Source organism: Falco punctatus (genome assembly GCF_963210335.1).
Source record: "Falco punctatus genome assembly, chromosome: 5".
In the NCBI taxonomy this organism is placed as follows: domain Eukaryota; kingdom Metazoa; phylum Chordata; class Aves; order Falconiformes; family Falconidae; genus Falco; species Falco punctatus.
The window spans coordinates 19,233,878-19,258,049 of record NC_137584.1 but is presented as its reverse complement, the minus strand read 5'-3'; the positions used below and the strand labels follow the sequence as shown (position 1 = coordinate 19,258,049).

General features: G+C 39.2%; 1 protein-coding gene across 7 annotated transcripts in view; it reads left to right on the top strand.

Moving 5' to 3' along the window:
• The window catches only part of MLIP (muscular LMNA interacting protein), a 129,077-nt gene that overhangs the window by 59,764 nt on the left and 45,141 nt on the right, over positions 1 to 24,172 (top strand). For 4 of the 7 annotated variants that reach the window (XM_080388682.1, XM_080388684.1, XM_080388683.1 and 1 more), the window contains exons 4-9: positions 3,240 to 4,856; positions 10,728 to 10,799; positions 19,441 to 19,506; positions 19,588 to 19,671; positions 19,765 to 19,824; positions 21,566 to 21,610. In XM_080388682.1, coding sequence (XP_080244808.1) covers positions 3,240 to 4,856; positions 10,728 to 10,799; positions 19,441 to 19,506; positions 19,588 to 19,671; positions 19,765 to 19,824; positions 21,566 to 21,610 — 1,944 coding nt within the window. The remainder of the gene's footprint in view (positions 1 to 3,239; positions 4,857 to 10,727; positions 10,800 to 19,440; positions 19,507 to 19,587; positions 19,672 to 19,764; positions 19,825 to 21,565; positions 21,611 to 24,172) is intronic. The other 3 variants (XM_080388681.1, XM_080388685.1, XM_080388686.1) reach the window with 3 other exon arrangements.

Below are 24,172 nucleotides of genomic sequence, written 5' to 3'. Positions count from 1 at the left end.
GACATGATTTTTGCCATTTGGGCTCTCAGCTGGTCACACTCTCCCTTTTTCTGTTTGCCCAGCACACCTCTCAGGGCATTGCTGCTATAAGTAACCGCAGTGTTTGTGCCCTTCCGAAACAATGTACTCTCACCAGGAAGACCACGTGCCTTGCGTCCAGCTCAGCTCTGCCATTTCAAATGTGCTGAAGGTTAACCTGGTTAAGGCCCAGTACTAAGTCTATGACCTCTTTGATATTTCTGGGATCATCATCTACAAGGCATTAAGATCATCTTCAAGTTCCTTGATTGCTTTGTGCTAAGGTAACCTTGCCACCTGTTTCAACTTTCTTTATATGTTTTTGGGAAATGTGCATCTGTCTGAGGTCCTGAGAAGAGAAAAAGGCTTGCAGTTGAATCAGAGACCTACTGTGTTCCTACAGAAACACAGATCTACTTCAGTCACTCGCTTCCTCTGCACTGATCCAGTACTACTACAGAAGCATTTTAAACCAGTGGAGAAACTGAACAGGAAAAAAAGGCAAAACAAATTCCACTGATCAAAGAAAGTTGTTATATCTCATCTACTGGCCCTGGTGAGGCTGCACCTGTAAAACCACGCTCAGTTTGATGGTTACTCACGCCCAAATTCAAGCGAGATGTGAAGAAGGGAACGGGGGTCCAGCCACTGTAAATGTGGCTAGGGCACATGTGAGCTGAGGCTGAGAGCGCTGGCTTTGCTGACTCCAGCAAAGCAGCAGACGTGGAAGCATCTAGGAACAGCCCACAACTACTTGAAGGGCAGTTACAGGGATGACAGAGCCAAACTCTTCTCTGCAGTGGCAGGCAAGACAGCAATGGCCACAAATGGAAGCATGGGAGGTCCCACCTGGACATCTGGAGAAGCTTCCTCAACTGGGAGGTGGTGCTGCACTGACACAGGCTGCCCAGGGGATGCTGGAGCTGCTTCCATTAGGGCTTTAGAGACTTGGTGAGGCAGGCCACAGCTGACCTGACCTGCTGGTGTTGGTGAGAGCCCTGCTTTGAGTAGGAGGCTGGACTAGATGACCTCGAGAAATTACTTCCAACCAACTTTGATTATGGTTCTTCCATCCTGTAAATAAGAGGGTAATCATCTATAGTTGTGGTTAATACTGTAACACAATAGCAAAATCTTTTCCAGAAAACTTGAATAATGGCTCAATTAGCTCAGCACTTAATGTTCAGTGCTGTTAAAACTGGAAGATGACTACTGCAACATGTCTTTATTAAACTTACATGAGCATATTTATCATCTGCTACTATGAACATTTTCCTAGCTGCTTATAAATCTTTCTTATTAAGTTTTAACTAATTAGAAGTCATTGCACATCCTGCTCTTTCATTATGGAGTTTCATATTTGTTCCTCATTTTCTTTTAATCTATTGTCTTTGTAAGGGAAATTTATCTATTCTGTTTTTAAATATAGAGGTTTCATTCCCCAGTTCTCTTTTGGTAGTTGATCAACTGCCAGAACTCATTATTAATTTCAGCAGGCTGGTCCAAATTATCAGATGTATCACCATGCTGCTTTTTAACTTGTTAAATAATTTTATGTTTCATGACACATTTAATAATATTTTCCATAATTTTAAAATATTAATAAATTATTATTAATTTCCAATATTTTTCTTATTCTTAATTAGCAGCTTTTCCAACAGGAGTCATAATTTCTTGATACAATAAAACATATGCTACAATGATATTACAGATATACATCTTTATATTCTAATATTTGCCCTGTATACATCCGTTGGCTTTCTATGTGTTGAGGTATATAAAATAAGGGGAAGATATTTGGTGTTTATTTCTATAAATCAAGGCATTGCCTTGATTTTTCTGCAGTTATGCAGAAAGTATCTTCAGTTTACAAGGCTTGCAATTTACATGGTATCATTTAGCAGGAAGAGCTCACTGATTTTAAGTTATAAGGCCTAATAGGGGTCTGATGTGCATATTTAGCCTTTAAGGTGTAGTTTAGCCTTAAAAACCCTCTTCTGTCAAGCTTCTTTCAGCATGTGCCCTCACTTGAAAGTTATTTCATTTGTTCTTTTTTTTTTGTTTTGTGATGTATCAATACTATATAATATAATAATAATAATAAAATAATATTAATTATAATTATTCTCTCTTATGGGGAATAAATTTGTATTTAAAGATATAATTCATAAGCTGAGCCACAGCCACGCACAAGGCATGTATGTAGAAATTGGATGGTATAATTGTCTTTTATAGAATTGCATAATCTTTTCAGGGTATCAAACATAAGTAGATAAATAAGTGTTCTTATATTTGTATGAAGTTTGTAGGGATAAGTCAATTTCCCTGCTTTCAAATTGCTCAGTCAAAAGTTAGGTGATAATTTATAGTCTTTTTTTTTACAGTTGACTTAGATCACTATTTCATACTGATATGTTTTATTCATACTGTGTACACCCCAGTTTTTAATGTCAGCATTATAATAACTTGGAAGACTTTGAGATAATTTCTTTCTTTAGAAGCATAAAACTGTATAAAAAGTTGATAATATACTTGTATGCTCTAATTAGTTTTGAGAAATCCTAATTTGAATAGACCTAAGAAAAAAGGTACTCAAGAAATTACTCATTACTGTTTTATTAGTGTATTGTAAGACTATGGAGATGGGGATAAGGACTTTTACATGCCTACAAACTGTAAAATGCACTGCTCTCTGAATTACAAGAAAAATGAAAAACAAACTGGATGCCTGTTTTAAGTAGTTGTGAGCAAATTTCTTGTTCTGATATCACAGTGCTGCAGAAGGTGTTTACTGAATGGGAAAACGAGTACTTGAATTTCATTTACAGAAAGGCTACTTTCCACTGAACTGGTAAAGTGAGATGGGACAATATCGCAATTTTCTCACTTTCTGTTGTGTTTATACAATGTGAATAGCATCACATGATTCTGGATACTGATGACATAACTGTCTAGGGGTTTAACTAAAATGAAAAATACAGTAGCCTTGAACCTTGTAATGTCAACAAAATTGAGGTCTAATATAAATGAAGTACCATATAACTTATCTGCACTCAGTCCCCTCCCTTACCCCTGAGTTTAAGACAGCCCTGTGCTTTTAACCAACAGAGCAGTACTAATGGAAGCACTATATGCATGACCACAGGACTGAAATGTGGGGTGCTTAACAGTTCCACAGGTTCCACCTGTATTAATGTTTTTGTTTTTCTTTTTTCCTCCAGTTAATTTCCACTCTTTCCATCTCTGATCATCTTTCCTCTAAACCACCTGCTGTCCACTTAATTTCTCCAATTAATCAGAAAGTAGCGTGTGGTGCCATGGTTAACCTGAATCAAGCCTCTTCGCTGGAAGACTCCTGTAACAACTGGCAGTCAGCAACTGGGTTTTCTAAGCAAGATTCCTCTCTCTACTTTCAGTCTGCTTTCCATAGTTCACCTCCCTCCATGTCTAAAGCATCCAGTTTTTACTCCACTCCTCAGCTGTATGATAACCTACAAGTTACACCAAGTGTCTATACCCCTGGCTGTATTTGCAAAATGGGACACTTCACCACATCATCTGTTCCAGCAAAGAGCCCAAGCCTTTCCCCTAATCCTTCACATTCAACTGAAATTCAAGGATCTTCATCTCAGTCTTCATCCCTCAGTTCTTCCAAAAGATTGAATGCTTTATCTCTTGTCCCTGTACATATAACAACACATTCATTATCTCCTAGCCCTAAACCTTTGTCTCCACCCTCTCTTTATGGTTCCTCTTCAACCATATGTAGTATAAACGAGCCTTGCACACAAATGTCATCTAGAGGAAATTTAGTGAAGGCAGGAGTCGTATCCCCTCTGCCAAGCAGACTGACCCTCTTAACTGCTATTCTGAGATCAGGCTCTTCTCAGCGGAGACCGCTTTCACCTGCATCTTGTCCCACATTTTCTCCTAGCTCCCTTGGTTCCTCCACATTAGCAATAGATCAAAAGTCCAAAACAACTCCCCCAACCCCCAAGAAATCTGTTTCAAGCCTTCCTATAAGGCCAGATTCTCCTAGCAGAGAGAAATGTTGGCTTTCAGGATGGGCTCAGCACCTGCCTTTACCCTCCAAGCCTCATTCCACCCCTCAGTCAAGGTCCCTTTCTCCTAAAAAGCACCTTCCAGTCAGAGCACTTCCTCCAGACCCCCGAAGTCCTCCGTTATCCCCCATCTCCTCTCACAGAAAATCCATTGTCTCTCCAGGTTTGCAGTCTACAATGCCTCCTCCTTGTTCCCCAGCACACTCTTCCCTTGAAACCCCTCCCTCTCCTTCTCCAGAAGGGCTGCGATATGCTGGCTCCAGGTCCTGGGCACCTCAGAAGTCTCAGAGAGTACACACTTACTCACCCATCTTCACCTGCCGGTCATATCCTTTGCTTTCTTCTACCAGTCTTAGTGGCCTATTCTCCCCCACACTAGAAAAATGCTTATCTCCTTCCCCAAGTCTTTTGCATTCAGCTTCTAGGTCTAAATCAGAATCACCCCAAACCTCTGTTCGGGAGTTGAGTCCCTCTTCCCCTAACCCTTCAAGTGTCTCAGAGCAGTGGTCTCTCTCATGGCCTTGTTCTACTCCACCGGTTTCACAAACTGGTAATATTAATTCCCATCCACTGAAGCTTAATCCTTCATTGGTGAACACAAATTATAGGTCTAATTCCTCCTCTCCAAGACCTGAGCAGTCTATCACCTCACCGGTATTAAAGTACAGGTCTCCTGTCTCAGACAAGTCACCAGGCACACTGCCATCAAGACCCAGAGAGCTGACTTCACCACAGTCTTTTTCGTTGCCTCCTGACCATGAAAACATCAAACCCAAGGTACTCTTGGTGCATGCTTATTTTCTAATAGTCCTTTGTCCCTGTAGCAAAAATCACACCCAAATTGCTCAATGCTAATAAAATAAATGAGCCGTGGAAAAAAATGTTTAAAAAGGAAAGATTTTGTATTGATAGTGAAGATAGCGAAGACTAAATCCTGCCCTATCACATTGCTAGGAATGTGTTCTGAACTATGGGGAAGATGTAGGAATCCTTTAGCATAAAACCAAAATGCTTTATTCATGAGTGGGAGGAGATACTACTGAAGATGCATTTGTGCCCAGTGGTTCTGATATACATTTGATGCACTTATTTTTGAAGCTCACCTAAAACACCAGTGTGTCAAAAATAAACCATAAAACATGTTCTATACACCCCAAGCTCATGTAAATCCACATGTATGCCCACCAAAAGTCACAGAAGTATGGTGATCTTGGGTGCAGGGCTGAGCTAGAAGCAACTTAATCTTTGATGTGAACTGGCTGTTCCAGTGACAACTGATTCCCAAGCACCTTGTTCCACCTGTCCTTCCCACTCCCTGGGACACTGTACTCAGCCCAGCCACACTGGGACCAGCCCAGAGGCATGGCTGAACTCAGCCTGAACATGGACTTTGGGGCCAAAAGTCAGAGATGGAAGACAAAGACAGTCTTCTGCTTCTTCCCTTTCTTTGGTATTTCTCTGCTCTTGTGCTAGACAGAGGATGCTTCCTACAACATGAGTTACAGCAAATATGAAAGTCTTACACTTGAGGGATCAGCCACACTCCTGCTGTTTGCCATCCACCCAAACGGGGAGCCCCAGCAGATTGAGAATAAGCAATGATGGCAATTGCTGCAGGAGGTCTTGGGAAACAGTCGTACTTTGTACCTTAAGATAAATATCAAGAACGGGAAAGGAAAATTGATAAAAAAACCCCAAAAAACAAAAAAACCAACAGGTAGGTGAAAATAAAAGGAACTGCTATGCAAAAAGGAAGAGCTGGTAGCAGAAGACATCAGAGCTGCAGAAGGCTTTCCAGCCTCTTTCATGTCTGCACTCTGTGCTTCCTTTGTGCCTCCTCTTGCTGATATCTGAGCTCTGCCCCATCAGAAAAAGGCTATCATAGTTTGTTGATTTATTTGTTCGCAGCACAAAGTTACAGCCTGGTCTGCCAGATCAAGTTGTGTCAGATATGTTCCTAACAGCTTGGCCATGGCAGGGATGACTGGAACTGCTTTGAAAATTGTTAATTGAAAATGAGAGGTTTAAATCAGCACAAAGTAGCAATTGTCATGAATTGTTCTTTTAAAAACCGAATGATCCAAGAGGAACCATTGTGCCAATCACAGCTGTACAGTGTCATTACACCCTGTCAGTATTACTTAATGAAACAAAAAGAGAAATGAAATTGTAGAAATTCCAAGAAAAAAAGCCCCTGAGACAAAATTTGGAGGCATGACTGAGCCTGCAGATCGCAAAGCAGTTGCGGTTTCTGCGAGTCAGTGCAATGAGCCCTGTGAGAGTCTCTGGCAGTAAGGAAATTGCCTACTTGTGACACAGAGCTATTGCCTGAGTTTATATTTGCAGAGGTTATTACACCCTTTCTGTCTTCCCTACTGTCCCTTTTCCTTCTAATTCTGCTTTACTGTGTTGTATGCTGACACTTTGGAAACTGCCCCACCACCCCATGGTACCAGGATCTCTGATGACACTCCAGCCTCAGCTCTCAGTATGTTTCCAGAGAAAAAAGGAAAAGATGGAGGGGAGACAACATTAACATCCTAAGCAGCACTTAAGGGTCTTTATCAGCAAAACTTTAGAACTAGACAAAAAGTAGGTTGCTCCATTTGATGACTGTTGATGCATGACAGAAATTTTGCATGTATGAATATACTAAGTGAATATCAAGGGGAAAGCGCAACGTCTAGAAGTGCTTGACTTTGATATGTGTAATTTTTCAACCTTAATGCTGCTTCAACAGTGGTTGATGTTAAGACACGTATTAAACCAACACCTATTAAACCAGGATTTTGACATTAGATATACATTTCAGTATTCACATCAAACTGTTTCATTAACATGATAGCAAATCCATTATGCATAAAGGATTCTTTAATGGAGAGCTTTTATATGTCTATGTCTATGCATGCACCAATTCATGCAAATCCAAGAGTAACCTATGAACTTACTTAACTGTTTCCATTTGTATATACAAACACATGTGCTTTCCCATGCTTTATAAATTTATCTTTGTTTGCCAATGATTTAAAAATATGACTGTTTTGTGAAGTGAATATAAACATAAATCCACAGAACAGTGTGAAGTGTGAACTTTGCATCACCACAGACAATAAACAATCCTTTCCTGGACTCTGAAGACACTTTAATATTGTCCTCATGAACCTAATATAGCAAAATGAACAGTAGGATGTAGGGGAAACAGATAAAATTGGTGATTCTGCAGGAACAGATTAGAATAAAACCTTCTGGCTGTTGTTTGAAAACTCTTTGCAGTGGTTTCATGGGGTATCACTCCTACATACTCTTTAAATTTTCCTATTGGAATGTAGCACAGGAATGCATGTAGATCTACCCAAGGCAGCTGTGGAACAAACTAACTGTAACAACATGGACCTCAGCACAGCTGCAAAACCTATCACAAAGCAGAAAGGATTACTCATGAGGAGCTCTACGTTACCATGGTTAGCTGCTGATTTTAAACCTTTATAGGTATGTGTCTAGCTTACTTAGGTGATCATTTGAGCAAGAAAAGTAGGACATCTCCCCCAAAACTCCCCAGGCTTATACTTGCCTGAGGTCTGATATTTGAGTTGGTTTGCTTCTGCTTGGACTATGGTGGAGGCCAGCAGACCTAACTCTTTATGACAGTTTAAAAATACTGCTAGATTCCCCTGAACGAGATTACTAAATGTATTTAGGAATCGAAGAATAATTTTAAGTAATGTGAACCTAATGAAGTTCAACAAAGCCGAGTGTAAGGTCTTGCACCTAGGAAGGAACAACTGCACCAGTACAGGATGGGGCTGACCTGCTGGAAGGCAGCTTTGCAGAGTTCTGGTGGACAGCAAGGTGACCATGAGCCAGCAGTGTGCCCTGGTGGCCCAGAAGGCCAGTGGGACCCTGGGGTGCATCAGGAGGATCATGGCCAGCAGGTGGAGGGAGGTGATCCTGCCCCTCTGCTTTGTCCTGGTGAGGCTGCATCTGGAGTGCTGTGTCCAGTGCTGGGCTGCCCAGCTCAAGAGAGACAGGGAACTGCTGGAGGGGGTCCAGTGGAAGGCTGTGAAGATGCTTAAGGGACTGGAGCATCTCTCTTATGAGGGAAGGCTGAGAGAACTGGGCCTGTTTAGCCTGGAGAAGACTGAGAGGGGACCTTACCAATGTCTACAAATATCTTAAGGGGGAGTGTCAAGAACAAGAGCAATGGGCACAAACTGCAACACAAGAAGTTCCATTTGAATATGAGAAGAAACTTCTTTCCTTTGAGGGTGACAGAGCACTGGAACAGGCTGCCCAGAGGGGCTGTGGAGTCTCCTTCATTGGAGACATTCAAAACCCTCCTGGATGTGATCCTGTGTGACCTGCTCTGGGTGACCCTGCTTTAGCAGGGGATTGGGCTAGATGGTCTCCAGAGGTCCCTCCCAACCCTGACCATGTGATTCTGTGGTTCTGTGAACTAATATGTCAAGAAACTTATTTATATAGATGGGAAAGTACACTAAAGACTTTCCACTCATCTCACACACTGTGACAATAGCACATTGCTCACAGGTTCTGCAGTATCTGGAAGTGATAAAGCACATTAAAGCAGTATAGAAACTTTTACATTTTAACAGTCTGATATGTCTTTGTGTAGTTCACATAACAGTACAACTAACTTCAAAGTGGTCATGGTATTTTCATTGTATATGATGCCCATCTCATCATACGTAGAAATCTATGGGCTAGCAAAGAGGTGGCATTGCTTTTACTTGTTCAATTTTATGATTTTCTTCATTGTACATCAATTACAGGTAAACAAGGATGCATTTTGTAGATATGCCAATTTTAATATTTTGAATTTTGGTCTTCCATCTTACTTCAGTGAGCAGTATTTTATGTCTTATCTGCATATAGATTTTGTACATACATAAATATATATAAAAACCTACACACATTTACAGCCAGCTGTTGCTTATTAAATGTTCAAAGGGCAGGATTCAACTCACATGACTTATGACATTTGGAAGTTAGATATCCAAGCACAACTTGGGCAATTCCATTATAGCTAATGGAGAGAACATGGTGTATTTACAGGATGATTTTATTTTACCTTTCTAGATGCCTATTTTGGGAAAAGATGAATTATTCTGTAGAAATGCATGTGAATATAAAAGGCATATGATATTGACTGAAGGACCTAAATGGTAGAAATCCAAGTTAGAATCACCAGCTCATATAAATTACTACTCCCTTGCCCTCAAAAAAAGAAAAAAAGTGCAGTTCCAGCATTTGTATTCATCTGCTTTGTCAGACTGTTCATTCAGTATGATTATTGTGAATATTGACTTCTTGAATGTCTGTCAGTCCCCAGCTGCTCACTAAGAAATATGAGTGAAGCCAAAAGCAAACATAATATTATGTATAGGAAGAATTATAAGTGGTGTCCTACAATATTTCAAGAGAGGTGCGAGGATGATATAAGTTTCTCTTACCTGAATTAAAATTTTTACCCCTCTGATGTCATTGAGACTTTTATTAGATACAAAGAAAAAAGTGACAATAGTATGACCCAAAGTACAGCATGCAGTTCAGCCTGTCATCTCATAATCACCGGTATTCATTGTTGCAGACAGCAGTGCATTGAAATACCTGAACTGATTAACAAGTAGCTTTATTTCTGGGTGACTATCACAGAAATAATCAATCAACAACTTCAAACTCTACTATTGTGTGATTTTATGATTTTTATTAGAATGTTGTTGAAAAGGGGCCAATTTAATTGTTTAAAAAGATACATTCTAGCAGTCATGTGACTAAGAATCCTAGCTCTTGAACTCATGGAAGTATAGAAGAATCTCATAAATTATTTAAAAATTACTGAATTAAACTTCCATAATTACAAAGAAAATGTGGAAAATATGTTTTCTAACTGGGCAAGCTAATACAGTCTAAAATATAAATTGTTTAGAAAGAGTAATCTTTAAAGCTGACTTAACATTTTTGTACCCAAACCCATGCATTTTATATGGTTTAGATTGTTCATTCTGTATGCGTGGTTAGAGTGTGAAAGTTCCTTTCCTTATTTTGAAATATTTATTTGGGTGGTAGAGTTCAGGAGATTGAAAGCTGGGACGTGACTTAAATGATCTATCCACTCACACAAGTAATTCAGCCTTTAAGCAACCTGATCAGTCTCATTAAAGCCAATCAAAGAAATCCTTCTGAATTAGCAGTCCAGGGTCATGCCACACAGCAGCAGTTATTGGGGTGCACATACTGGCAGAAATAGCTGTGTGCATTATCATATAAAATTACAAGAAAACTCGGGAAAAACTCACAGCCTCTCCTGGTACTAATTTAAGGATAGTAGCAGAAAGTGGTCAAAATCACTTTGGAAGTTATAAGATGATATAGGGAATTCACTTTGTCCTGCTTCATTCCTAAAAGCCAAAGATGTGCATTATAGTCCTTCAGAATCTTAACAGCAACACTAGATTTTAAGAAATAGCTTTCCTAGGTACTACATAAGCATCGTATTGTTTCAACCTATCTGCAAGATAGTTGGAATGGTCTTTCATTCTGTCGTACCTTTCCCCTCTCTTCCCTCTCTCTCTCTCTCTCTTCTACCCTGTTTTACTTCTCTTCCTGCTTTCTGGTTTACCCTTTTAGCAGTACAAGATCAAGACAAGCTACAAGGCATTTGCAGCAATCCCTACAAACACATTACTTATGGAACAGAAGGTTAGTGTTTGCTCAAAGACATGGGAATTGCATTGTATATTTGAGACCATTCAACTTCATGTACGTATTCTGACATTTCTGTGGGGGATATTGCAGAATGTAAACTCTGGGAACTAACTGCTCCTACCATTTTTCAGGGTTAACCACTTCCCACTGAAGACCAAAGCCTTCACTAATCTGAATTTCTGCAAATAAATTTACTGTAAAACAAAAAGGTGTCCTAAAGGAATTGCTATTTATGGCAACATCTCAAAGTCCATTTTGTTATTGGAAGATTTCTGGAGCACTGCTGTTCTGGGAACTACCAATCAGTAGGTGTTGGTCAGTTAAGAATTATTTAATGGCTGTGCTTATACTAGTAAATTTAACATCCCAAGATATGCAAATTTAACCAGCTGTATTGCTGAACAGCGAGACCAGTCCTGATCATTGCACTGGCCACTTACCGCTGTTTACTCCTGAACAATTTCCCTGAGCACTTCAACAGTTAGCATGGGCCAGGTGCCTGTTCCCAGTACATAGTTTGGTGTAACAATCCTTTTCTGTAGGGTAGGATGATAGATCCAAAGAACAGCCTTTAGTGCATTTATTTACTAGCAAGGAAACAGCCAACAAAGGCTGGGTTGTATAGTCCTTATTTAGATAATGCAAATTCAGAGGTCAATTGAAAATTAAAATCTATGTGAAGTGTTCAAAGTACCCACCAGTGTCTTTTCTAAAATCTTTCCCCAAATTATTTTTGTACAAAAGAATAGCCCACTAAGTTTAACAAAAATTTTCTATGATTAGCAATGAGCCAAATGTCTTATACGTTTAAAGGTCTTATATTATGTTTAAAGACATGTCTAATCACTCTGACATCCAGTTTATAGCTTTATCAGAAAAATCTTTCTGTTCAGGACCTAGGTCAGGAACTTAGCCTCTGATTAATTTCTGTAAGATTAAGCATTCCTAACTACACATTAAATATATATTCACATACACAGCTCAGCTGATTTCACTAGAAGTTTGCAGATCCTAAACACATGGGAAAGGATGAACTTAATTTTGTGCTTGAGATATTGCTGATTGTGATCTAGTAGTTATCAGTTAACTGCTATAAATAAGATTTTTTTTTTCTCCAAAAAAGAGACATTCCTTTCTTTCCCAATGGTCTTTTAATCTTGAATGATTTCTTTAATCTTTTGCATAAAGCCTGATCCTTCTCTTACTTAAATCTTAAATGCACTAATGAAGGTTATGTCTGCTTCAGCATGCAATGTGGTCCAATAGAAATGGCTCTGTAGAGGAAAATAGCTGATGCAGCTGATCCTACATCCCTACAGAATGGATTTTTTTTGGGGGGGGGGGGGGGGTGTGTGATAGGGAAGAGTGCCCGTTAGTGGCTGGAAGCATTTGGTGGACTACTAAAGTGCAACTTCCTGGTTGACTTAATCTGAAAGGCATCCAGTTTGTGCACTGCAAGACTGCACCGCTCTGAAAACCAAGCCAGGTAGGTGACTTCGAGCAGGTTATTCGCTCTGTGAGAACACTCCTGATGTGAACTAGTGGATTAATGTCAGCCATCTGATTGCACCTTTTCAGAAGAAAGGGGATTCCTTTTGGTGGTCTCACTGATGCTCGCCAGGGCATTGACTCTCAACCTGTATGTTACTTATCCCCAGTACATAAAAGTTAATTGTACAATCTAATGCCAGGATCTGTAGAAAAAGTTATACCTCAAAAGATATTTGTGTTTAGATAAACTTTTGGTTATCCACCACTTTATTGAAAATGTGAACCTTGGTGTATCCTTCAATAGTGGAAGCAGTGTCATGTAAAACTAATAAGAAAAATTTCTGCTACAGGATTTGCCTTCAGGAGAGGGTCTTGACTAATTTGTAAACTGTATGTTTCAGCATGGCCTGGCTACATGCTTCCTCTTGTTTTGGGAACTATGGATAATAATCTGTCATTGATTTGTACTAGCAGCTAATTATAGCGGTCCTAAGCTAGCTGTGTTAGCTGACATGCATTTTAGAGTATGGCTCTTGAAGGAAGCATGGAGGAGTCACATCGCACACATGGGCGCCATTGTACAAACCCTAATATCCAATTATTCTCCTCAAAAATGTTGGGAAGGGAACCGGGAAGGAACCCATGCTACATTGTAGCTCAATGACAGTAATTATGTTGCTCCCATTTTATGCAATGCATTTTATGCACTGAATTAAAAAGAGGGATTCAAGACGGTATGATTTTAACAGCATAAGCAATGTTGTATTAACATTAAAATCATAGTTATATGGAGAAGAAGTTTTCAAGTGGGTTTGTGTTTTTTTTCAGCAAGGGAGGCACGTAAAATCTGAAAAGCACAGATATTACTGAGCTGAATGCATTAGGAATACATCACCTGCCTAAAGTGCTAAAAATGTGTTTTGCAGTGCAGTTGAACTGTAAATGCACATTCTCAGAAGTCAACTTTATCCACAGTGTGAGTAATTATTACTTAATTTGAGTGGTTGTGAGAAATAAGATTAGTCAGAACTGTGATGTGGGTGATCCTAGTGACAATTCATATACCGCGTTAATTAGATCCCATGATAGAAACCCGCCATTGACATGTCGTGTAAGGTACAATGGTTTGTCTTCCTCCAAATTGACTCCTTGCGTCTAACTTTCTCAAGTAACTTTTTTCTTTTATGTGTGTAGATGGTTTAATTTCAGCCAACATTTCCCCACTTCTTTTATGAAACCATCATATTAATGGTTTTTCTAGGACATATTCTTCTTATCCTCCAGTACTCTTACTAAAAATGAAGTGTTCGAATCTGTGCTCATTAACAGAGAAGAAAAGGCTTGTTGACAATATATGTGTATACTTTGGCAGCCCCAGAAGTAGCTTGATCTCATCAGATCTTGTAACTGGAATGCTTTCCAGCTGTTTGAGTTTGTATGATGTTCCTCACATCGCTTGTGTTCCACTCAGAAAAAGCCCAATCCAGGATAGGTCTTGGAAGGTTGTGCTGTAACTTCCTTCATAGTCAGAAGAGCAAAAACTTGTTTTTAAGGGATTCTCAGTATGGTCAGGGGAGCAGCAAGAGTGGGCTGCTCCACAGGAAAGCTGAACCAGAAGCGGGCAGCAAGCTGGCAGGACAGTCTCCTCACCAGCAAGGGCACAGTTCCACAATGTCTGAGCAAGGAGGACAGTGATGGTGATAACGGGGTGGTGGTAACCATGGTCAGTCAGCAGTGCCACCACAGCTCATTGCGATGAGGTAGGTCCACAGACCGTGATAATGAACTCTTTAGTCCAGCAGATGGTAGGATCCACTAGCTGAAAGAGGAAGCTGGACAAATTTAATGCAGGTATAAGGCAAAATTTTAACAGAAAGAAGGAAATATCCATTAGAAGAAATTTCTGGAGACTAAATTGGGTTCTGTCACAGAAATCGAAAAATCAAGACAGGACACTTTTCTAGCACTTCATACGGTAATTCCAGGCAGTTCTGTGGTTTGAGGAAGAGGTCAGACTAGATGATCACTGTTGTTCCTTCCAGCCTAATTAACATTGAGTCAGTGAGTCATCCGTCTACTGACACTCACTCTTGTATAGCTTCTATAGTTACACAGACATGCTCACAGTCTAATTCAAAATCCCATTCCTAATCAGGTAGTATTTAAAAAGTAGTGTGTCTATTATTTAGAGATTGTATTTATTAAATATCTATAAAAATATCTTGCAGTCAAAATAGATAGTGATGAAGAGTTTATTTCAGGGAGCTACAGAAATTTTTTTAACTTTAAGTAGTCAGTCTGTTTAATTAGATCCTACTTCATCTTCAGAATTATGTCGAATTTGAGATGTAACTCAAAGACTGTTGGATGCCTTGGAACTGCAAACAAAAAGTCTTTAAACAACTCAGTGGTCTTTGGTCTACAGCAAGGTCTATGCAGGGGAAACTGGGTTTGCTGTGTTTTTCCAGATATACACCCCCTCTGCATGCTGATTGGGGTGAACTTCCCTTATCTGGGCGTTGCTTTGATAGGAAGGAAAGCTGGACATACAGACTTGGGGGAGACAGGTGCTGCAAATGTTCTGCTGAGAGTTCCCCCAGTCTGAACTGTGGTGAAACCGGGAAGATGGAGTGTGCCATGAAGCACATCTACTTCACAGTTGAGGTTTATCCCACGTTAACCAAGTCTTCTGAAAAGCACTAGGAGTAACTGGCTATATATGGAAGAGGTGCAAATGAAAGCACCGTTGACTTATCTGGTTTGTGTTTATCAACTAATTACAAGTGGAGAACTATAATTTCCATTTTAAGTAAATGTAGAAAAAATCTATCTTAAAGAATAAATATTGTAGGTTATCGATTTTGTCTGTTTATGGCTGTTCTTCACGTTTTCTCTGGTCACGATGCAATTTGGCTAATTTCAAGAGAGTTTAAAACAGTGTTTCCATATGATGTTACACTTCTAAGAAAACTCCAAAGACCTAGTAATTGCATTCCATCACCTATACAACAGACTGCCAGCAGTGCAGAATATTCTCTTTGTTGAGAAAAAAGAAAAGGCAAAAAAAAAAGTGAAGCATTTTCCTTCTCATGCAGAAGGAAACAGAGTTTTGGTGGATTATTTTTTGTTTGTTTTGTTTTGCTTGTTTGGTTTTTTTCATGAAAAGAAAGAAATGCAACTGAGGAAATATGGTAGGGATTTGCTACATTGGAGACCCATCTTTAGGTTCTTGCTTAGAGGGAACTCTTTACCTCTTGTATTATCAAACATCCATTGGTATAGGCACTGATCATGGTAAATAGAGTTTCAAGTCACTCCTTGAAATCAGGAACTTGGAAGCCAATTTTGCCCACTCTCAGATGGTAGACCTAACTGATAGACAATTAACTACTATCAAGGATGTTTCTGGACCTGGAAATTATTTCTGGAAGCATTTTGTTGAGAATACTTTGTTAAAAGAGTATTTCATTTTTTCCTCAAGTACTTCTGGTGTGCACTTGCTAAGTGAATTTCTTGCATCCAGATTATGCGTTCAAAATGCTTCTCAAGGCTATAGATAAATACATAGTGATTAGAAAGAAAGGAAATAATTTATGCAGTCATAGAGTGATAAAGGACCTAGTTTGTCTGTAATAATAACAAAGCGTGCCAACGTAAGAGCAGGCTATGAGCTCCCTCTTTCTTTCAAAGGCCTTGCAGCTTTTAATATTAATTATTTTATAAGAGGAAAAGCAGTCAGGTCTTTTCAGTATCATCTCCCAGGATCTTCAAGGAATAAGTTAAAGGAACTCATGGTATATGAAGTTCCATTGTATAGAGGGTCTTTTTGCCATGTGCTGAGGGCTTATGAAAAGATATTGATGGGAAAAATATGAAGAGAAATAAAAGAAAAGGAAACTTCTTGGGTTTTGCTCAGCCCAGGGTTTTCACAGTTCAGTAAGAAGGAAGCTGTGTCAGATCCAGGTTACAATATTCATTTTTTCTTACTGTTGATGTGATCCATTGGTGGATGAAACAATGTTTTATATTTCCTATATGTTGCCAAGAGCTTTCATTCTTTTAGCAAAATGTTGGAGATCCTGTTTAGATCATTTACCAGTATCCTTTCAGCTCTGATACAGCTTTAGCAATGAGATAGCTTGGGGAAAAGAGGAGAGAAAGATTGTAGTCATTATTGATGTCAATGGTGTGTATGTATCAATTTGTCCTTTCAAGGAAAAAATTAGTTTTTCAGCAAACAGTTATTTCATCTGAACATTTAAATTCTGTCACAAATACATTTTCATTCTCCAAATTGCACTCCTCTTTTAAATTGCAGTCTCACTGTTGTTTTTTATATATAATAAAAAAAATTGAATGCCTAAGTAAGTATGTTCCAATATTAATATTGTTAGACCATCAGCATAGGAAGCGAAGCTTGAATATTGTTATAGCACTAATCAGCACCACTGTAGATAGCACTAATGCTTTAAATTAATCATAACATTATTGCGTGATAACTCCAGTAATGAGTTCAGAAACAGTAGTCATACTTTTTTAATCTCAGATTTTTCTCTATGTAGAAATGTGAGGGGGAAAAAGAAGGCATTGCTGGAAAAAAAAAAAATTGTATTTTGAGAAGCTAGCAACAGATTAAGCAGAACTTTTTTTTTTATCTTTTTAGAGGTGATAGTGATACCTAAGATCTAGTTCTCTCTGTTTCTTCTCTTTCTTTGGAGGACTCAGGTTTTTCAAATAGAACCCCCCCAAAAAAAACCCAAACAAAAAAACAAGAGATAAAACAATGAAATAAATTAGATGGATCACTTTGAAGATTAAAAATTTCCTTCCCCAAAGGTTCAAAAAGGCAGGAGGACACTGCAGCTTTCTTTAGCATGGCTCCTGCATGATGGCCATATCTCACAGGACCATGGAGTGCACGGGCCTTGGTGCTGCACTCACCTGAGTTCTTTGGTCAATGAAGACTCCAAAATACAAAAATATTTGCATACCAAATTTCTACTGAAACTGATGTATATTTGGTACTTATCCAGAGTTTTGGTTCTGAACAGCCATGTGTGGATGTGGCTGTGGTTCCTCTAGAAAGATTTCTCAGTATCTTCTGGGTAGCTGTTTCTTACCCTTGATTGTGTTAACCCTCTCCCACTGCTCTGGTGAAGTGAATATGACATAGAAACATGTATTTTTTCTTAACAATTACTTTATTTTGTTCATGACCCTACTGGTTTCTTGGGGGTTTTGAGAAGCTTAGCAGTTTCTCCATTCTGAACCCATGACTGATTAAAATGTGCTGTTTTTCCTAACTCACATTCAGACTCATCAGCTCTCTACAACAGTCTGCTTTGGCAATCCTAATAGGTACTGGAATGACTCTTCTACTTCATTTTATCACTTAATTTTCTGTTTACCAGGAGGATGTAATCTCAAGTGAAGCTGAACTGGGAACACAGTACTTTAATGTAGCTCTGAGCCCTTTTTGGCTGAGCCCTCCTCTTCTACAGGACTGTCTTTTGGTCTGAGAATTTGGCTGGGTGTTAGTGATGGGACAATAGAGATGAGAGAGACTATTTATCTTTTAATCTTTTGTCTTGGGATAAGATTATATTCATTTCTGTATGTCAAAATGAATCATTCTTTTATTTTTTCCCTCTGGAACTACAACTACCCTTAACACCAACAGGTTTGTCTAGAGCTGGAAGGGAGGGAAGAAATGTGTTTGGAAACAAACTGCCTTTCATTTATTCTTACTGTACTCTCTGATAGAAGATATGGTGTTTCATAAATGTGCTTCTGTGCAAGATCATTCTTGGATGGTATTAAGATAATATTAAAGGTAAATTGTCATTAACTTTTCTGTTACGCATACGTAAATGTATGCTGCCAGTAGCTGGACAAGGAAAGAGTAAAAAAATTGTACTCAGGAAAATTAAACTCAGAAATAATTACTTAAGTATATTCTTATTTTCTTTTTATTCAAGATTCTGCCATTTTCCTCCCAGCTCCATGCATGTCTTTTGTAACCGGCAGCCCTCATAACAACTTCACTGGGATCAGCCCATTTCCACAGAATCCCACATGCATGAAAAAGTGCTTTACTGGAATGCTCTCTTTTTTTCTTATTATATTTTTTTTTCAAATAACTAGCAAAATGAAACTTCAGAAAAACATAATGTGTTAAATACAAAGTCCCCAAACCCTGTGGGTCCTTCCCCTCTAGTCCAGCTTCATACATCAGCAGGCTTCCAGAGTTATTTTTGGTCTCAGCACGTAGTCAATTTGAAAATCACTTCAAAGCAAAAATGGGTGATGGTAGTGAGAATGTGCCTTCCAGACTCTGGATGAAGATGAAAAGGGAACTGAGCACTGGATTTTGGCTTCTGAGGGTGTTTTGTGAGTTGCCTGATAAAGTGGAGGGATCAGCAAACTGATTCCCACTGTTCTCAAACCTGCTCCAAGTACGGGTGTAGGAAAGTGGAAGGTATATCCAAGCATAAGAAGCTAGTGCTTTGTTTTGGAGAGACTGCATATCTGCTTAGTGTGATATCATGTATATATAGCACATATTTCACTTTACACATTTCTGATTTTAGGCTAAAACCCCAAAATGCTGAGCACTGTTTTTGTTACAATGTAGAATCACAATCCTCTTTGAACAGGAGGTACTTCTTAAAGAAAACATCTACCGGAGGAAAAGAAAGCCTCATGCGTACTTGGACCCCTGCCTTGTCCACCTGCTTACAGCTGGTGGATTTCCTCCGGTGGTGTGTGGTTGGCAGCCCTCCAACCCCTCTGTGGCATACGGCGCACATTCACTGCGTTACATTTACTGCAAAGGGGGGGGGGGCATTGTTGAAGAAGGCAGCAATTTAAACTGGTAGTTTCTGATCTCTAAAAGTCGAGGCAATTCACCTCACTTGCATGCTCTCTCTCCCTCTCTGCACCCCCCCTCTAAGGTAGAATCAGAAGTTGGTAACCTAAAGAACCTTATTAGACTCTTGTTCTTACTAGGTAATTTCCTATTTTCCTTCTTTTCATGGTGAAACAAAAAGTGCCACCTTTGGAAACACAGTGTTGCAAAATTGTATATTTGATTGAGTTTAAAAATTTTTAACTCAGTATCACACCAAAATCTTTTGAATTACAGGCATTAGAAGAGTCAATCAAGACTGCTAATGTGACTGACGACACTGCTTTGGACACTCATTCAGAGGTAGTGCTGCTATATGTCTTCCAAATCTCTATTTGAAAACAAAGACAAAGGTTAAATGAGTGAACTATCCTTCTTTTCCAGATGTGCTCCCCTGCCCAGCTCAGACAACAAACAGAAGAGCTGTGCGCTGTCATTGATGAAGTCCTACAGGACCCATTGACTATGGTAACCCACCAGTATGTGGAACTGACTGTTTCTCTTCCTTTCCTTTTGTCTCATCATTAATAAGTCTGTTCTCTGTTGAAAATAATTTTCCAGCGCCGATGTGAGTCTTCTCCAAGTTTTCTGCAGATGAACATGGAATCAGGTGTTGGCAAGGTAGGTCAATAAGCCCACCCACACACCAAGGGCTCTTTGCAGATAGACACTGACGCAAGCAAACGCACAATAAAGCCTATGGCAACATCAAAGCCTGTCTCACCAGAAAGCTGCAGCTGAGACATGCAGCAACAGTAGAAGTGTCTGGTGGTTTAAAAGACATGGAAGGACAGAACTGTAACCCTGGAGGCAGTGCAGTCTTTGTTGCAGGATGTTTTGCTGAAGTCAGAAGGAGTTATATTATGAAAGAAAAACTTTATTAAGGCTTCAGAGGCTAGGATCCACAAGGAAGAAATTCTACATACTTTGCCTTCCATATTGCAGGGTCTCTGGCCATGTCCCAGATTTCACCTCATCCATGTGTCCTTACTATGGAGGAGGCAATGTTTCTAGCTTCATTGTTTGGAAACTTCTTTCAGAATATTTTTCTTTCCATGTTCATTATTGGTTTTCAATAGTGGGATAATTAAATTAATAAGTAGACTGCTATTAAGTGCTGATTTTGTTTTAACTCTGCACCTAACAGAAGGGGGATGTCTGCTACATCCATTTACCCTGGATAACTCAGAAACAGGTAGTGAGAGGCACGGATAGCTTTCTATACTGGTGTTGAACTTCTGGTTTCATTAAGTTATATTGATGTGCCTTAGGGATTCAGAAGGATGACTATCCAAGGAAAGAGGGTCTTATAGTCAGTTTGCCCCAGGTAAACTTAAGTTGGTTGTGGTAGCTACAGGAAAATGACAATGACAGAAATCCAGCTGGAAATGGGAAGAAAGGGATTTTTGGCAGAGAAGCACATCAAAAATTGATGCATTCAGAACATCCTGCAAAATGGTCCAGTCCACCATGCCAAAAGAGGGCACAAAACCAGCATTCCTGAGTGTCTATATTCAATATACACTTCAAATCTATTTTCCATTTTTGAAATTACTTCTGTCAACCAGCATGCAGTAGTGAATCAGGCTTCAGTCACCTGAAAGATGGAAACATGACAGTAGCCAAAGAAGCAGAGACTGTTATTGCGGGGATTCCAATGCCTGCGCTGAATCCAAAGTGGTTAAAATACTGCTATTAAGTTAAGCGATAGCATACAAAACCTACTTCCTTGGGCAACTGAGAATTGAGCCTTGATCAAATAGAAGCATCTGATAGCAGTCATGAAACCAAATAAAGGGGCAAATGGTGAGTTTAACAGGATGCAGCATAGGGACCAAGCTAAAGGTTGTGAGAACCTCAGGCTGAGACAGCAAAATTCTTAAACTGAGGGTAAAAGAGAATCATAGACAGGAAGGAAAAAAGAGTATCTATTTTAAATAAATGTCTCAGAAATAACATGGACTAGTCAGATGAAAGCAAGTTCTTGCAAATGAGAACATGAAGAGATGCCATTTCAAATTATTTTGTGAGCAAACGTAACTTATATTTTATGGGGCCACCACACCTATGGCTATCTACTAATAAGTGTTTTGTTATGGGAGTTCTGAGGGGTAATTTAAACACCATCCTTAAGAGAGTGGAATCAATGTTTTTGAGCAGTAAAAATGAAACAGTATTTTCTACAATAAACCTATCAAGCAAAACTTTAATATACCTTATTCTCATGTATCACGTTAATCTTTCTGGAAAATTGAAGTTTTGTTGAATTTGAGCAATTAATAATTTGTCGCAATGATGAAAATCTTGAGTTACTCTGAGGAGTAGGTGTGTGCCCCTGATATATCTATTTTTTTTGTGCAAGGTGTCAACAATGTCGCAGAGAGCAGCTGGGCGTGAAACCAGATATGTAAGTACTTTTATAATTACATTTTGCATGCAGAAATGTCTAATTTATCTGCTCTTGCTACAGTACTGGGTAGGTCTGCACAGGCATCTACTCGTGACATGACATATTGACTAGTAGAGAGAAGCGAGTACATTAGAGCACTGGCAATTGAGACTTGAGATGTCTTCCCACTGCTGTAAATCCATCATAGCCGGAATCTCTTCGGTGTGGTGTCTATTGATAATTTTACCTGTGTGAATATGATGTTATATTTACTTTCTTCACACACTTCTCTGTTATTGTTTGCATCAAGCATGAGGCAACACCTCAGCTATCTGTTGTGGATGCTGAAGGGTGTATTTGTTTGGACTCAGCCTGCACTGTAGGGGGCTTGCTTTGGTAGAAGTCTTTTAGTTCTTTCCGATCCATCAGAATTTGGGGTTAACCCAAACTTTTCTCTCCAAGGTGTAGAGCTGGCTAAACCTCCATCGTTTATCCTTAGATGAATAGAAGCTGTTGTGTCACATATACACACATTTCAACATGAAAATCTCTGTATTGAGTCTTCAACTACCGAAACATTAAACCAAATTAACACTTCATTTCTCACACACAGTTACTGCAGGTTTCATATTTTACTTACAAGTGATCTAGTCGTGTGGTGAGAAATCTCCGTTTACTATTCATCATTCAACATTTCTATTGGACCTCAAATCAAAGCAGTGCTGGCAAAGCAGTGGAGGCCTTCCAGTTTTACGCCAGCACAATGCTTGACTGATCAATTCAATTTTGCTTCTTGGATGTGGTGGTATTCATATGTTATTGCATACTGTGATTTTTACTTGACAGAATGTGCTGGCTTATACTAACTAGACAAGACATCAGAAGGGAGCTTTTAAATGAAATGAAAGAGTGTGTTTCAGAGGAAGTCTGTGAGAACAGAATATATTAAATACCACTCCAGAGCAGATGTCCAGCTCCCAAAACTGTGGCTGACATATAATAAATTCAGGCATCCAACTTATATGCCTAGGGATACAGTTAGGTTTTCTTTGCTGGCATAGAAAATCACCCTTACAAACTCTCCCTTCCCAGTCTTCCATGGAACTTTCTAGATAAGTGAAACAAACTAATATTTAAAAATACATTTGGGGATAACGCAGGGGATTATTGGTAGGCTAACATTTCCTATAAATTGTACAAGCATGTTGAATTTTTTGTGTGTCAAAACCAGACCATGGTGTCCAGGCTGTGCTGTGGCGGCTGAATTTGGTGGATCCAGGCTCTCCTGGACTCTGCATTGCTGCAGTCTGCAGCAGAGTCTTCTGAGGGACAAGACAGATGTCACTAACAGCTCCCATATGTCATACAGTTCTTTCACCCTCTCTTGCTCTGCTTCCTTGGTAGGACATAAAAAGGATATTTATGTCACAGCTAATAAACCATATGGTGGCTTGTCCTCTGGCCCTTAGGCTGAGGGCACACTGATGGGATTTTCCATAAATTGTCTTCTCCTCTTCCCCTTCCACTTCCCTCCCCTCAAAGTGAGCCCCCCAGCCCAGCACAAGGGTGGCCTCGTCCCTTCAGCTCACTGAGTGCTCCATGCTACCATGCAGACCATGACTGAGAACTGTATGGAAGAGCGGTAGTTGGTGTGGACCAAAGCGTGCAAGGGATGTGCTAGCCATTAACTGGGAAGGACCTGTTCCTGAGCCTCTGTGTGTGCTGGCTTGTTCACGAAAGGAGATATAGTCCAAGGGCCAATGTTTCTTCTTAATAGGTACGAGTTGTCTGTTTTAAAACAAGATGCTTATTTTGAGACAATCTAATGGCATAAACTGGTAACTGGGTAATGTATGGACACTTATAATATCAAATAGTGAGTTCCATCAAGAGGTCTGTGGTGTCTCAGAATAAAGATTTCAGCCATCTTTTTTTCACAAATCTTTTTTCCTTTCAGAAGTAGGCTTTTAGTTTATTCAGCTTAATTAATTTTACTAGAAAGAATTAAAATGCTAATTTAGTAATATACTTTTCGTAATTTTTTTGTATTCATGATGTCTGATATTGAGATGCTTGTCAAAATGTTGCTTTGAGGGTGTTTTTGGTTAAAAGGAAAGCTTTAATTTGTTTATGAGTCATGCTGAAGTATTATTTATAAACATACACATATAAATGTATATGTATGCACACGTGATAATTACTTCAATAGGTTACGTGGAGTAGTAGACTATAAAATTATGTTGAAATAGCCTGCCATTTAACAATTAAAATGGAATAGATTTAGCTTGGGCTCAATTCCTTTTTGACTTGCATTTCAGAACCCTTTAAGGATGTAAATGATTGTACAAATAGCAAGGGACTGTATAAAAAGCATGGGAAAATGTCTGACTTCAGTGAAATTACAGCAGTTTGTACCATCTGACAACTAAGTACTACAGTTGTCATTTAGCAACTTTTTAAACTGTATGGTCTTTGATTGATCCCATTCACCATTTTATAATAGTGCGTCTCTGTTGGCTTTAGGGATGATACTGCTGATTTGTAAAAATGATATAATAATATAATCATTCTCTAAATGTA